This window comes from Staurois parvus, unplaced genomic scaffold, assembly GCF_062004578.1.
Source record: "Staurois parvus isolate SC_StPar_1 unplaced genomic scaffold, SC_StPar_1.0 ptg000025l, whole genome shotgun sequence".
NCBI classification, from domain to species: Eukaryota; Metazoa; Chordata; class Amphibia; order Anura; family Ranidae; genus Staurois; species Staurois parvus.
The window spans coordinates 6,621,013-6,637,386 of NW_028317821.1; the positions used below are offsets into that span (position 1 = coordinate 6,621,013).

Consider the following 16,374-nt stretch of genomic DNA (forward strand, 5'->3'; position numbering starts at 1 on the left):
AAGCCCTTTAAAAATGAATATAACAAAAGTTAAATTAAGGGTTTTGGAGTGAAAATGGAACCAAATAGATGTTTCTTGGTTTTAATGGAAACGTTAACTGGGAGAAAGATAGAATGTGATTGATGATTACCTTCTGACAATTCTAAGTGCCTGGCTACTGTATGAATCAAACAGTATAGTTTGAGTCTCTGACCCACAGCAGGTATGCATATTAAAGCGGAACTTGACTCTCAATCAACATTGACTATTCCTAATCCTTACTCTGCTAGCATTAGTAAATAGATAGGACAGTATAATTTATTAACTTGTTTTTGGCATTTCCTCAGTTACTTTATGGTTTCCAGGCTTAAGCAAAAGATGCCATACATCCCAGGAATCTTCAGGAGGGGAGGAGAGGTTCCTGAGCTAAGTAGACCCTCCTGTATGCATGCCTGAGCTAAGGGCAGGTGGATTCCATGAATTAAATAAATTGCAATATGAATCATCTGCCCTTATTAAAGATGGCCACAACCAGAAATGCTAGGTGGTGTTTTTTAAAGTGATTTCTCAGCAAAAATAAAGCATGGATGGAAATGAATTTGCTTTGAATATGAAAAATGAATTAAACTGAATTTTTGATTTGTGGTGCTCAGTTGCAGTGTAGTTCTGCTTTAGGAGTTCTAAGACTTTGCTCTGACTTTGCATACTCATTCTGTAGTTTCATAGTTAGTAAGACACATGTCCATCAAGTTGAACCAACATACTGTACATAAATAAATACATGTAAAATCTGCATCAGATCTCTAAACCCACAGTTAATCATGAGCAATGGGAAAAACATTTAAATAAATGTCCAATTTACTCCAATGGGGAGAAAACTTTTCCTTCCTTATCCACCAATGCAAATGATAATAGACAGTTAGAGAAAGCCAGATAAGCAACATTTTTCTGAGAGAAGTGAGCAATGTCAACCCTTCCCATTCTCTCAGTAGAGGTTTCTTTTAATCATTGAGATTTTGATGGATTATGCAATCTGAAATATGGTATTTAACATACACCGATCAGTCATAACATCTACCATAACATTATGACCTCCCACCTAATATTGAGTAGGCCCCCTGTTTGCCGCCAAAACAGCCCTGACCCATTGAGGCATGGACTCCACTAGACAAAGCATCACACTGCCTCTGCCCACTTCTCTTCTTCCCATAGTGCATCCTGGTGCCATCTCTTCCCCAGGTAAGTACAGTACACAATCTCTACATGATGCAAGGAAAATGTTATTCATCAGACCGGGCCACCTTCTTCCATTGCTCTGTGGTCCAATTCTGTTGCTCATGTGCCCATTGTAGGCACTTTTGGCTGTGGACATGAGTCAGCATGGCCATGCTGACCGGTCTATGGCTATACAGCCCCATATACAACAAACTGTGATGCACTGTGTGTCCTGACACCTTTCTATCGGAACAAGGATACACTTTTCCAGCAATCTGAGCAACAGTAGCACTGGACTATAAAGAACAGGCTTCTGTCATGCATCAATGAGCCTTGACATTGTCGCCAGTTTGTTGGTTATCATTCCTTTTACCAATTTTGATAGGTTCCGACCTAGGAACCAGACCAGGAACATCCCACAAGAGCTGCAGTTCTGGAGTTGCTCTGACTCAGTCATCTAGCCATTACAGTTTTGGCCCATGTCAAAGCTGTTTAAATGCTTACGCTTGCCCATTTTCTCTGCTTTCAACACCTCAATTTCAGGGGCAACATCTTCACTTACTGCCTAACATATCCCATCCCCTTTGTCATTGTCATGAGATGTTCAGTTTTATTTGCTTTACCTGTCAGGGGTCATAATGGTATGGGTGATCCCTGTATGTTTAGAATGGCTTTTTAAATATAATATATTTTGTAATAATAACTCTTTGAGACAGAGCTACTTTTACATGCTATGAATCAGCATGAGTTCTCTCAGACTCACAAAATATTTGTTTGGTGTGAACACTGTATGAAGAAAGGAACTCTCATAAAGTAGGTTCAGTACAAGTATTTTTTTTCTTACAAAATTGCTTTTTTATTATTCTACAGTTTTATCATAAACAACAAAGACACTTTTTTCAACAATGCCACAAGAAGTCGGATTGTACATCATATTTTACAAAGAATTAAATACGAAGAAGGGAAAAATAAAATTGGTAAGTCCTGTAACTCAGATTGCAAGTGTTAATATGTACCTAAAGCCAGAATGTTTCTCTAAGTTTAGATAGAGTAGTGAAGATTAGAACTTATTTTAGGTCTTTCAGGTACTAGTAACTTCTGTATCCAGGCTAAGGTAAGGGAAAATCCTCAAACTTGAGCTGTCTCCATTACAGGAATCGAAGGAACAACTATCAAAGGGGACACTTAAAACTGTCTAAGAGTGAATGGTTAACACCATTTTATCTCACTTTCTGTTGTATCTTCTGAACAGGAAGTGAAAGGAAATCTCCCCAATAGGACACAGACGGCAAAAACTAAGATTCCCTACTGTATTAAAAATAAAAAAGATTGATATTGGTTTAATATTGTACTAAATTTGCTTATGTTTTGCTTATGTTTTGGAATTGTGAGCTGTCACTGTTGTCATACAGGGTGTCAATAGCCCTTTGTAAGATACCACTCTGGTGCCTCAAAGCACAAACAAGATTTTCATTTGCTCCAAGCAGTTGAATGGAGCAGTGGAGACGCTAAAAGAAAGGTAAGTATGTGCTGCTGGGCAAATCTAATTCCTCTGTATGGAACAAGTATCTTCTAGGATTGCTGAAAGAAGGTACAGGTAAGAAGAGCAGAACTAAAGTCAAACAAGGGCTAGATGATGAAAGAGCCTGAGCTCAAAGTACACACATACTGTATACTGTAAAGGCTAAGGACACGTTGACTGTTCAGTTGAGTCCAACATGGGTCACAAACACACACAAAACCCTAACCTTGGAAATATTTTGATAAATTAGAGATGGCTAATTGGTCACCTGCTTGCCTGTGTGTATATATATATATATATTATTCTGACTCAGATTGTTGTTATAGCGATTTATCCCTTGTGAGACCTCTCTGCCTAGCCTGTATAAGCAGATATAATCACTGTGGACAATCCTTATCAGATAGCTTGAACTCACCAATACTGTGTTCATCCAGAAGTTGCTTTATTCTGTACATGTGACAACAGGATACAGCAGAATGAATGGTTTCCAGTATTATGCGGTCAAAAGATGATACTTTCTGTAGCGTACTATGCAGAATACATGTGTCCCTGTTACATGTGTTCTGTTAGCTGCCTCCATGACACAGGAAGTGCTGAACTCAAGAAGAAGGGAGGAGCTTCATATACAAAGGAATTGTGTCATAGATCTCAGGGAGGCAACATGAAAAACAAATGCATTACCAAATAAAACCACTGGATGGCAGCATTACTAATTATAGAAATGTCCACAGGAAATGGTACAAAGAATAAACTATATGAACTCTCAAGTACATTAATATAAATATTAACTGTGTAACAGCATACTCCCCGTCTGGCATTGTAAATGTCACTATTTAAACCATAATAGTTGATACAATTGCAAATAAACAACAGTGCAATTTGCTTTATGTCTTGAAGACCTGAAAGACATAAAAAAGAGAACATGCATATATTGCAACAATCATAACGTAAGGCTTCAAGATGTATCAATTAAAGTTCAAGACACTTCCTTCTTGAAGTCACAGGTTGGATCCAGCAGCATACGCAAGCAAGTTCATTCTCCAAAGGGCAAGAGCAGAACAAGTTCCGTGATAGGTCTGCTGAAAGTCTTTACAGTCCCTTGTCTTGCAACTTTCACCTCCACCTTGCGTACCTTGCCGTCATCACTAGGAATGCTCTTTACAATGAGTCCCATAGGCCACTCGATTCTTTCAGCTTGCTGGTCCTTCAGCAGAACGAGAACTCCAACTTTAATGTTAGGGTTCAGGCGTTGCCATTTTCTGCGTCCCTGCAGAGTAGAAATATACTCCATTCTCCAACGATTCCAGAAGTGGTTGGAGAGGTGTTGTACTCGCTTCCACTGGTCATAGCACAGATTTCCTGCTTTAAAGTTTCCAGGTGGAACAGGAACATACCCAAGCTTCTGGGTAAGTAGAGTAGCTGGGGTAAGGATAGTTGGGGTCTCTGGATATGTAGAAACTGGAACAAGTGGTCTTGAATTGATTATGGCAGATGCTTCTGAGAAGATGTGAAGCTCTTTTCTCTGACTTGTAGCAAGGGAAGCTGAGGTGTAACAGCGTGGTATACTGATTCCATCTAAGGCATGTAGAGATTGTTTCCAGGACTCACACTTTGGAAGCTTGTCTGTAGGCAGCAGAGCATCCCAATCTTTAATAGACTCTGAGAACTGTCTAAGTAATGCTTTACCTTGTATGGTGATGGGAGCCACAAATCCCAATGGATCGTATAAGCTGTTCACCACTGACAGAACACCATGCTTGGTAAATGGTTTGTCTGCAGAGCCGACTTGAAAGCCGAAGGTATCTTTTAATAAGTCCCACCATAGGCCCAGACTTCTCTGTACAGGTGGCATGTCCATCCCAAGATTTAAATCTTTAAACCCAGTGGCATGATCGCCAGGTTGAAAGGCTTTCATAACAGCGACACTATTCGAGGCAATCTTGTGTAGTCTGAGGTTAGCCTCGGAAAGCATACCTTGTGTCCTTTGGAGCAGGTCTATGGCTTCTTCGTCTGTAGGTAAAGACTTAAGTCCATCATCAACATAAAAGTCTCTCTCAACGAAGTGTCGAGCATCCGCACCATACTCCTTTTCTCCATCAAGAGCAGTCCTTCGTAAACCATATGTTGCAACAGCGGGTGAGGGACTATTTCCAAAAACATGTACCTTCATGCGGTATTCAATGATCTCATTGTCCATGTTGTTGTTACGGTGCCACAGAAACCTTAGGAGGTTCCTATGGTCTTCACGTACAATGAAGCAATGAAACATTTGCTCAATATCAGCAGTTATGGCAACTGGTTCTCTTCTAAATCTCATAAGTATACCTACAAGGTTGTTGGTTAGATTCGGGCCAGTGAGAAGAACATCGTTCAGGGATATGCCTTGATGCTTGGCACTGGAGTCAAATACTACCCTGATTTGTTTTGGCTTACGTGGATGATACACTCCAAAGAAAGGCAGGTACCAGCACTCATCGTGTCTTTGAAGTGGTGGCGCTGGTTCGGCGTGATCATTGTCAAAGATCCTTTTCATAAAAGCGATGAAATGTTCCTTCATTTCAGGCCTGTTCTTTAGTGTTCGTTGAATCTGGATAGAGCCTGTTCACGATTGGTTGGGAGTGTGGCCCTTGCAGCACGAAGAGGTAATGGTGCGATCCAGCTGTTAGACTCATCCTGGAAGAATTCTTCGTCCATTATTTTGATGAACTCTCTATCTTCGACTGACAAGGCTATTTTGTTGTCATCACTTGTTGTAGTACAAAACACTGTGGTACCTAGGTTGTCATCACAAGGAACAGGAGTAACATCAGGTACTTGGATGATGTCAAGAGGCTTCTCCTTTACTTCATAATGGTGAGGGCACTGTTTGAAGTGGGATGCACGTCCATTTCCCAACATGTAAGTTTTGAAGGAGTGGATCTCAGATAATGTTCTGTCCAGGCATACATCGCCCACTATTACCCAGCCTAGGTCAAGTCTTTGTGCATAAGGGGCATCGTTAGGTCCATCGCATTGGTCGCGTACTTTATGTACTCTGAGAATGTCTCTTCCTAGCAGGACCAAGATTTCAGCACTCTTGTCCATCACAGGAATCTCATCAGCAAGGTGCCTTAAGTGAGGATGATGATATGCAGCTTCTGGAGTAGGAATCTCTCCTCTTTCATCTGGTATCTGATCACACTCAACTAATGTTGGGAGGGGTATGCCTTCTCCATCCTTGATATGAGAGACCATGAATCCATCGACCCTTCTGCCAAAGGTCTCTACACGACCAGAACAGGTTCTGAGAGTATACGGTGTGGCGTGACCTTCTAAGCCAAAGATCTCAAAGAATTTAGGCTTAACCAGGGATCTGTTGCTCTGTTCATCTATTATGGCATACATCCTAGCAGCTTCCTCAGGATGATCCTTTGGGTATATCTTGACTAGGCATATCTTGGCACAGCATTTGTGATCCAGTCCCTCTCCACAGACTTCTGTGCATGAAGAAGAAACATTACTTTTGGCTAGAGCATGACTTTGTTGCTCCCCGCCATAATTTGAGACAGGGGTTGAGGTAGGTAGCTGCTGCGGGTTGTCTGGAAGTGGAGTAAAATGCATGGCTGTAACATGTCTGTCGCTACCGCATTCTGTGCACTTGATGACAACTTTACAGTCTTTAGCAAAGTGGTTATAAGAAGCACAGCACTTGTAGCATATTCCAAGTTTCTGGAGAATCTCCCTGCGCTCTTGTAAAGTCTTTGCCCTAAGCCCACGACATTTCTTAAGAGGGTGAGGCTTCTTGTGAATAGAACACTGACGATCAGGGTCTTTATCTCTGGCATCCACAATGCCTTGGTCAGTAGGTGAGGTTGTGGAGGGCGAGATGTCTGTCCTGTTAACAGATATTGCTCTAGTACAGTCTCTACGTTTAGCTGCTGAGTTATCATACCTTGATGATGATGAGGATGAAGCAGGCAAGTTTGGTTCGCTGAAGCTGGGATCGTTTCTCATCCAGGCTTGATCACTAATGAACCTGCAAAAGTATGAGAATGGAGGAAAGGATACATTATAGTCTCTTTTGTACCTTGAGCCCTGTTGTGCCCATTTCTCTTGCAGGCCGTATGGCAGTTTAGACACCACTGGGTTGACACCATGAGCGGTGTCCAGGAAGCTTAGTCCAGATAGACGTGGGTCTGTCTTTGCCAACTCTAGCTCCATGAGGAGGTCACTTAGCTCTTGGAGCTTGCGATAGTCTCTGTTTCCTATTTTTGGGAAGTTTTGCAGTCTCTTGAATAGAGCGCTCTCTATGGCTTCAGAGCTACCATAGGCTTGCTCAAGTCTTGCCCATGCAGCAACAAGACCTGCATCTGGGTGGTCAACATGTACTGTTCTCAGTCTTTTAACACGATCTGCAGATTCTGGTCCCAGCCACTTTATGAGCAAATCAAGTTCTTCCTTAGTAGTAAGGTTGAGATCAGCAATAGCAGCCTTGAAGGTTGATCTCCAGGCCCTGTAGCTTTCTGGACAGTCGTCAAACCTTGAGAGGCTGGTGTTAATGAGCTCATGGCGAATCATATATCTGGCAAAGTCATTCAAGTCTGATCTCTCACTCTTTGTTGCCAAAGTAACTTGTGAAACCCCTTGGGTGTGAAAGTTCTCTGGTGATCTAGGGTGAGATTTACCACGGTAAAATGATGTTGCATGAGCATTTAACTGTGGTGTAGTCTCTAAGGCTTGTGCTGGCTGTGGCTTGAGCTGCGACTTGTCACTGGAAGTCACCTTGTTGTTGGCAGGAGTTGATGAGGTTTGCTGCATAGATGTACTTGTGTTGTACATTTGAAGAGGCTTAGGCATATGGAGCTGAGAGGTCTCTGTGTTGAGAGTCAGAACAGTGTTGTTAGTAGGAGGTACAGAAGATGACTCTGTATCTTCACAAATGTTATGCTTTAATACGTATTCACTGGTGCGTTCAACTGGATCTTCCAGTTCTGCTGGGATAAGGCAATCTGAATTTGTACTTTGTCCCATTGCTTGTTCAAGAACTTTCAGCCTTGCTAGGGAAGCTGCTTCCTCCCCTTCCATCTGCAGAATCTTTATTTGGGAATCTGCCTCTGCTTGCTGAGCTACCTTGCATGCTTCCATCTCTGCTTGTTGAGCTACCTTGCGTGCTTCTATCTCTGCTTGCTGAGAAGCCATTTGTGCTTGGAGAGCTTTGCTTTGAGCTTCCATCTCTGCTTGCTGAGCTACCTTGCGTGCTTCCATCTCTGCTTGTTGAGAAGCCATTTGTGCTTGAAGAGCTTTGCTTTGAGCTTCCATCTCTGCTTGCTGAGCTACCTTGCGTGCTTCTATCTCTGCTTGCTGAGAAGCCATTTGTGCTTGGAGAGCTTTGCTTTGAGCTTCCATCTCCGCTTGCTGAGCTACCTTGCGTGCTTCTATCTCTGCTTGCTGAGCTATCTTGCGTGCTTCTACCTCTGCTTCCTTTCTGGTAAAAGAGCCTTGCGCCTTTTTCGATTCAGCATCAGCGAGGGCCTCTATTAGCTTATCGCTTAACGTCGAACTTCTGGAGCGAGAGGATCTAGAAGAAAGTGCAGTGCGCTTGGTTGAGGTGGATCTGTGAGATCTGGTCTCCTGCAGTTGAGTAATGCGGAGTTCTGCTTTAAACTTAGCATTTTGCACTGCAAGATCCCTTTGTTGGTTTAGTGCATCAGTCCTGGTCAGTTCTGCTGAAGAATCCTCTATATTAGAGTCCTGCAAGAAAGCTGAGTATTTTACAGACAGCCGCTGATAGCGTTCATACACAGCAGATAGGCGATTTATAGAGTCTCTTAATTCAGCTGGTTGATCATTAAAGTGTGACAAAACTGACATGCATTGTGAAGTTCGGTCCCAGAGGTCTGACAGATTACTGGAGAACTCATCTCTAGTGGCTTCATAGTTTTCCCTGAGTTTCTGTGTCGGTTTTATTGTACGTTTGGGTTTTACGCTCTGTTCGGGAATGTCTGCAGAATCTGCTCCCTGTACGTCTGCTGGTTCAGAGGAATGATGTATCTGCGTTGGTTCGGCCATAAAGGAGTGTTCAGAGCCTTGTCTAGACATTTTTTACTGTTCTGCAAAAATTGGTACTGTCTCTTTAAGAAGACGAACAGCAGCTTAGACAGGTGGGGTAACACAGTTCAATGCAGAGAAACAGTTTTCAACATTCACATGAAGTGCAGTAAGCTTGTGCGACCATGTGCTTTGCAAGATGGCGGATGGCACTGAGCTTGATTGCAGATTAGGCACACACATATACACAGCAGGCTGTAGGGATTCTATGCATCTTTTGACTATTCTGACTCAGATTGTTGTGATAGCGATTTATCCCTTGTGAGACCTCTCTGCCTAGCCTGTATAAGCAGATATAATCACTGTAGACAATCCTTATCAGATAGCTTGAACTCACCAATACTGTGTTCATCCAGAAGTTGCTTTATTCTGTACATGTGACAACAGGATACAGCAGAATGAATGGTTTCCAGTATTATGCGGTCAAAAGATGATACTTTCTGTAGCGTACTATGCAGAATACATGTGTCCCTGTTACATGTGGTCTGTTAGCTGCCTCCATGACACAGGAAGTGCTGAACTCAAGAAGAAGGGAGGAGCTTCATATACAAAGGAATTGTGTCATAGATCTCAGGGAGGCAACATGAAAAACAAATGCATTACCAAATAAGACCACTGGATGGCAGCATTACTAATTATAGAAATGTCCATAGGAAATGGTACAAAGAATAAACTATATGAACTCTCAAGTACATTAACATAAATATTAACTGTGTAACAGCATACTCCCCGTCTGGCATTGTAAATGTCACTATTTAAACCATAACGGTAGTTATACAATTGCAAATAAACAACAGTGCAATTTGCTTGATGTCTTGAAGACCTGAAAGACATAAAAAAAAAGAACATGAAAATATATTGCAACAATCATAACGTAAGGCTTCAAGATGTATCAATTAAAGTTCAAGACACTTCCTTCTTCAAGTCACAGGTTGGATCCAGCAGCATACGCAAGCAAGTTCATTCTCCAAAGGGCAAGAGCAGAACAAGTTCCGTGATAAGTCTGCTGAAAGTCTTTACAGTCCCTTGTCTTGCAACTTTCACCTCCACCTTGCGTACCTTGCCGTCATCACTAGGAATGCTCTTTACAATGAGTCCCATAGGCCACTCGATTCTTTCAGCTTGCTGGTCCTTCAGCAGAACAAGATCTCCAACTTTAATGTTAGGGTTCAGGCGTTGCCATTTTCTGCGTCCCTGCAGAGTAGAAATATACTCCATTCTCCAACGATTCCAGAAGTGGTTGGAGAGGTGTTGTACTCGCTTCCACTGGTCATAGCACATATTTCCTGTTTTAAAGTTTCCAGGTGGAACAGGAACGGACCCAAGCTTCTGGGTAAGTAGAGTAGCTGGGGTAAGGATAGTTGGGGTCTCTGGATATGTAGAAACTGGAACAAGTGGTCTTGAATTGATTATGGCAGATGCTTCTGAGAAGATGTTAAGCTCTTTTCTCTGACTTGTAGCAAGGGAAGCTGAGGTGTAACAGCTCTATATATATATATTTTACAAACAAAAAAAATGAAATAATCAAAAACTAAGGACTCCTCCATCATGGATTCTGTCTATCACCATGATTCAGTCTATTGTAAAACAAACTGGGCTTGTATTGCACAAAGGCACTTTTTCATGCAGAAAATGCTAACCCAGATGGTATTGAAATGGAATCAAATCATGCATATGGCCAAATACAGGCAAACATTTTTTATTGAAGTGAGATTAGATCACAGCAAAGAAGTTCAATGTTTCGGAGCATGTAGGACCCCTTCATCAGGCATGCGTTGATCATATGCACAACAAAGGGGTCCTGTGCAGCTCAGAAAAATTGCACCTTTGCTGTAACATAATAACTCTTCAATAAAAAAAATATTAGGACTGTACCAGGGGCGGACTGACAACTCATGGGGCCCCCGGGCAATAGGGGATCATGGGGCCCCTGTGTCCTTGCCCAAACTCAAAAAAGCCTATGAAAAAGGTACCAGGGGCATCTCATGGGGCCCCCTACTGCCCCCGGGCCCTCGGGCAGTGCCTGAGTTTCCAAATGGTCAGTCCGCCCCTGGACTGTACTTGAAGATCCGTGGTGTATAGCAAATATTCACACTATACTATGCATGATTCCAGTCTCCAGCTGGCTGTTGCTGCAGCACCTGTTATTTTCTGAGCCTATTCCAGGAACATGTGCTATGGAAATATTGAAAAATGGCCAGGTATAGGATAACATTTTGTGAAGGAGCAGTGAAGCCCAGCCATTGTGTAGCATTGCAAAGGAGGAAACCGAGTATGGTTCTATAATAAGCAAATATATACAGTATGCCCCCATTTATATATATAAGTTATACATATTTTTTTTCTAAAACATTATCTATTTTATCTTAATAATATTATTAGCATCAATCAGATCTATTTGATTCATTGGTTAAACAATAAACACTAAAAAGCTATACATTGCTTTTAACAACTGAAGGTAATTACAAGATGGAATAAGAAATGCTAATTTATTATGTACAAAAATGTCAAGTGAGAACACTGCACACAATTTGCAGTCATGGTCAGCCTCTTGACCTTACAGATCCAGGAATGGTCCCTCCTGCATCCTCTGCAGTTAGGTCATTGTCTGTAGATGATAGTTCCAAATTAAGACATAGGTGACTTTTCTACTTGTGTGATTTTCGCATCTCAGCAAATATGTGTGCTCATTATGCATTACTCAAGTGATTATGATAGCACTCTTCTCTTTCATGCTTCTTGATTTTATTATGATAATAAAGGTGCTGGAGCTGTAAACGAAGCATGGTCAGGACAACCAATGAATGCTTCTGTCTAAACAGAGTCTTGTAATCAGTATCCAGAGTATGAATGTGTTACTCATTAGGCAATAACTCAAATCACTTAGTGCACAAATTTGATGTTAAAATTTTGCAGTCAATTTGAAACACATAAACACTTATCCTGTTTGACTTTCACAGTTGAACTTCTTATTTTTGTTATTGGTTAAATACAGCCACATCATTTTTGCTGATTAATTCATAAAAATGGCCAAGAAAATTAACTTGTTGCCAAGTTTACTTACTTGGACCATTAACAAACTAAAATTGAGTGTTTTTTTTACCCTTATATTTTCTGCTATATGCTTATACCAATTATTATTATTATTATTATTATAATACAGGATTTATATAACGCCAACAGTTTGCTCAGCGCTTTACAATATAAAGGGAGACAATACAGCAACAATACAGTTCAATACAAGAGGGTTAGGAGAAACTGCTCCTCGAAGCTTACAATATACTCACATACAGTTTTAGTGGGATATTTTGTTAGTCTAAGGCCACCAAACTTTTTTGTGAATAACTGTTAGGTCAGAAATGAACTGTGGTTTTCTAAAACACTCCTAGCCAAAACAGCATGGCCTTTCCATTAAAGCAGTGTTTCTCAACTCCAGTCCTCATGGACCCCCAACAGGTCATGTTTTCAGGATTTCCATTATTTTGCACAGGTGATTTGATCAGTTTCACTGCCTTAGTAATTACCACAGCTGTTTCATCTGAGGGAAATCCTGAAAACATGACCTGTTGGGGGTCCATGAGGACTGGAGTTGAGAAACACTGCGTTAAAGACATCTTAAGTGGAGCTTGCAGTTCATTTTTGGAGCACTTAAACGCTGTTGGGGTGTGCCTACAGTCAACGAGGCTCATATAATGTTTGAGGAAGTCTCAAACCTTCTTTGTCATTTCCCTGTGCAGTATAGCATAGTGATAGGTGGTATAAAAGCTTCCACTGTCCTACCAACAACTCACATTCTTATTGACTTATGGGGCTATTTTTATATTTTTTTTCATTAGAACACATGTATTCTTGCAGTTCACTTAAATGATAAATGCAGCTTTAGGCCTACTTTCCACGCACTTTCCAAACAGTTTGGATTAATAATTCATGTGTGTTAGAATTAAGGCAATGCACCAGAACAGGTTTAAAGTGATAATAAAGCTTTTTTTCTGTTAAATTAATAAACACATCATACTTACTTGCTCTGTGCAGTGTTTTTGCATAGAACATCCCCGATCATCTTAAATATACTTCTAAATAAGTGCTGCGCTTCACAACAAACAAATAAAAAAATAATTAAAAAATGTACACTATACATATAAGTGCAATAATTAACACATAAAGCAAACTTATATGAACTCTAGTTGTGCAATTGACATCCAACAGTCTAATGCCAATAATATGTATTTAAGTCCCAACATCAACTGTACATTCCTGTTAGTAGTGACTCCAATACAGCTCTTCCAATCTCTTCATCACCAATGTGCCAAACAATATACACTATATTGCCAAAAGTATTGGGACGCCTGCCTTTACACGCACATGAACTTTAATGGCATCCGAGTCTTAGTCCGTAGGGTTCAATATTGAGTTGGCCCACCTTTTGCAGCTATAACAGCTTCAACTCTTCTGGGAAGGCTGTCCACAAGGTTTGTCTATGGGAATGTTTGACCATTCTTTCAGAAGTGCACTGGTGTCGGACAAGAAGGCCTGGCTTGCAGTCTCCGCTCTAATTCATTCCAAAAGTGTTCTATCGGGTTGAGGTCAGGACTCACTTCCTCCACCCCAAACTCACTCATCCATGTGTTTTTGGACCTTGCTTTATGCACTGGTGCGCAGTCATGTTGGAATAGGAAAGGGCCATCCCCAAACTGTTCCCACAAAATTGTCCAAAATGTCTTGGTATGCTGACGCCTTAAGAGTTCCCTTCACTGGAACTAAGGGGCCAAGCCCAACCCCTGAAAAACAACCCCGCACCATGATCATCCCTCCACCAAACTTTATACTTGCCACAATGCAATAAGGCAAGTACCGTTCTCCTGGCAACTGCCAAACTCAGACACGTCCATTGAATTGCCAGACAGAGAAGGGTGATTTGTCACTCCAGAGAACATGTCTCCACTGCTCTAGAGTCCAGTGGCAGCATGCTTTACACCACTGCATCCGAACACTTTGCATTGCACTTGGTGATGTAAGGCTTTGATGCAGCTGCTCGGCCATGGAAACCCATTCCATGAAGCTCTCTACGCACTGCTGTTGTGCTAATCTGAAGGCCACACGAAGTTTGGAGGTCTTTAGCTATTGACTCTGCAGACAGTTGGCAACTTCTGCGCCCAGTTGCTTCCACTTTGTTATAATACCACTAACAGTTGACTATGGAATATTTAGTAGCAAGGAACTTCACAGAGGGATTTATTGCACAGGTGGCAACCTATCACGGTACCACGCTTGAATCCACTGAGCTCCTGAGAGTGACCCATTCTTTCGCCGTCTGCATGCCTAGGTGTTTGATTTTATACACCTGTGGCCATGGAGGTGATTGAAACACCTGAATCCAATGATTTGGAGGGGTGTCCCAATACTTTTGGCAATATAGTGCATAATTATATATGTTGTGAGAGCCGTCACCAGATGTGATCTCACCTGGATTACATGACCAAACGTTTGGCACATTGGTGATTAAGACATTGTAAGAGCTGTATTGGGGTCACTACTAACAGGAATGCACAACTGATGTTGGGACTAAACCCACAACAATAAAATCAGTCTACATATGCAGTAAACATGCTTGTTATCCTCACTGTGGAACCTAAGGGGTTAATCCTTTGCATTGTGTAAAAATGCTGTTTGATCCTGTCTTCTCTGATCCTCCCTTTCTTCCAGTGTCCCTATCATATTGTGTGGAGTCACTCTGCACATGCTCAGTTTGTGTATTGCTAGAGAGGTTGTTTTTTTTCTTGGGAGAGTGTATGTGATTAGCACAGGGCCAATCATCACTGTCCAGACAGAGGTCAGGTGTTCTGCATCTTCCTAGAGCAGAATGAACACTCCTCCTACAAGCTTTCACCAGTGCTCTGCTGAACACTGATAGAAGTCACAAGACTGCTCTAGCTGCTGATGAGAAAAGGTATTTAGCAGTTTATATTTACTAAAATAATTGCACTTCCATGTTCTGTGTACTGTGGGAGACCAGATATAGTGAATGAGGGGTCCTGGGTTTAGTAACACTTTCAATACATATTATTGGCATTGGACTGTTGGATGTCAATTGCACAACTATAGTTCATAGTTTGCTTTATGTGTTAATTATTGCACTTATATGTATAGTGTATGTTTTTTAATACATTTTTTATTTGTTTGTTGTGAAACGTGGCAGTAATTTAGGAGTATATTTTGATTGATTAACACACATAATGCGGGAGTGCGCACAGTGTGAGAGATTCACATTTAACACTATAATCAATCATAGCAGCTCACAAGGTTCACTGTATTTATCCTCTTCTCGGGTCCCCATCCTGTGCTACTGGCCCTTTCCTCTCTGGTAATTGCCCCATAGGAAGCCAATTCCTTTGTGGGCACTTGTGCAGACTCACTCCCAATACACCCTGTCTGTGTCAATAGACAGCTCGGGCCTGACCCCGCTCCTACATCACAGGATTTGATTGACTGCAGGAGGAGCCAATCTGCCCAGAGAGGAGGGACAGAGCCAGGAGAGCCTTTGCTCTCATGCACAGTGCTGGATCAAGAATGGGCTCAGGTGAGGGGCAAATTCTGTTACACAGAAGGTTTTTCTTACCTTAATGCATTGAATGCATTAAGGTAAAAAATCTTTAGGCTTTAGAACAACTTTAAAATCACACTCACACCACTTTTTCCGAGGCAGTGCATCAAAACACATATAGTGCATTACTGTGCAATGTGATGTGCTGCAAGGCACGTCAGAGGTATATTGCATTGGTGTGTTGGGATGCCATTCATAATGCAGTATGTGCATTTCTGTAGGGCATGTTAAAGTGCGCATATTACCACAACATATATGCAAAGCCTGCATTAAAGTAAGTCCATATGGACCATCTGCTCCAGAAACTCTGTAACATTTGCTGGGGAATCTGTAAGACAGTTCAATCCCTTTGTCTTCATTGGGTACAGAACAAATGCAGAAGGCAGATTCCACCGCCACCCTCCACAAAAGACTGTTCATAGAACACCTTCAGGTGCCTGCTTGCAGCTTTTTGTTTATTTTCAGTGTGTGCTAGGGGCCCGTAAGACAAGGAATCTTTTTTTTCCAATGGTCAGAATGTTGGCCCATTCCTTCTACCTCCCAATTTTTTGGGGGACGTAAATGGTCTAATTGTGTCAGGGTGCTTCAAAAACTGCAGATCTGCATATACGCATCTTTCCCAGAGTCAAGAAATATAGAAGAATTGTCAGTTTGTTAAATTTCAAGGTTTTAATAACTCCTTCATTATAGTTGTATATACATAATATAAATAGTTCATGACTATTACCTGTTCTCCTATTTTCACAGGTTTGAACCGCTTGCTTTCAAACTGCACCTATGAAGCTTCATTTCCTTTACACGAGGTACAAGTTAAACACACAGGGGAAGATTTACTAACACCGGTGCACACAGAATCTGGTGCAGATAGTAACCAATCAGCTTCCAAGTTTTAGTCACACTTGTGCGATTTCAGGTGTGATGTGCAAATTGAAATCGCACCTGAAATCACATCTAATGAATGGTAATTCAG

General features: G+C 41.5%; 1 protein-coding gene across 5 annotated transcripts in view; it reads left to right on the forward strand.

Moving 5' to 3' along the window:
* ANO4 (anoctamin 4) overlaps positions 1–16,374 on the forward strand; it is a 273,092-nt gene that overhangs the window by 180,465 nt on the left and 76,253 nt on the right. For all 5 annotated transcript variants that reach the window (XM_089694243.1, XM_089694247.1, XM_089694275.1 and 2 more), the window contains 2 exons: positions 2,065–2,171; positions 16,152–16,207. In XM_089694243.1, the coding sequence (XP_089550369.1) occupies positions 2,065–2,171; positions 16,152–16,207 (163 nt within the window). The remainder of the gene's footprint in view (positions 1–2,064; positions 2,172–16,151; positions 16,208–16,374) is intronic.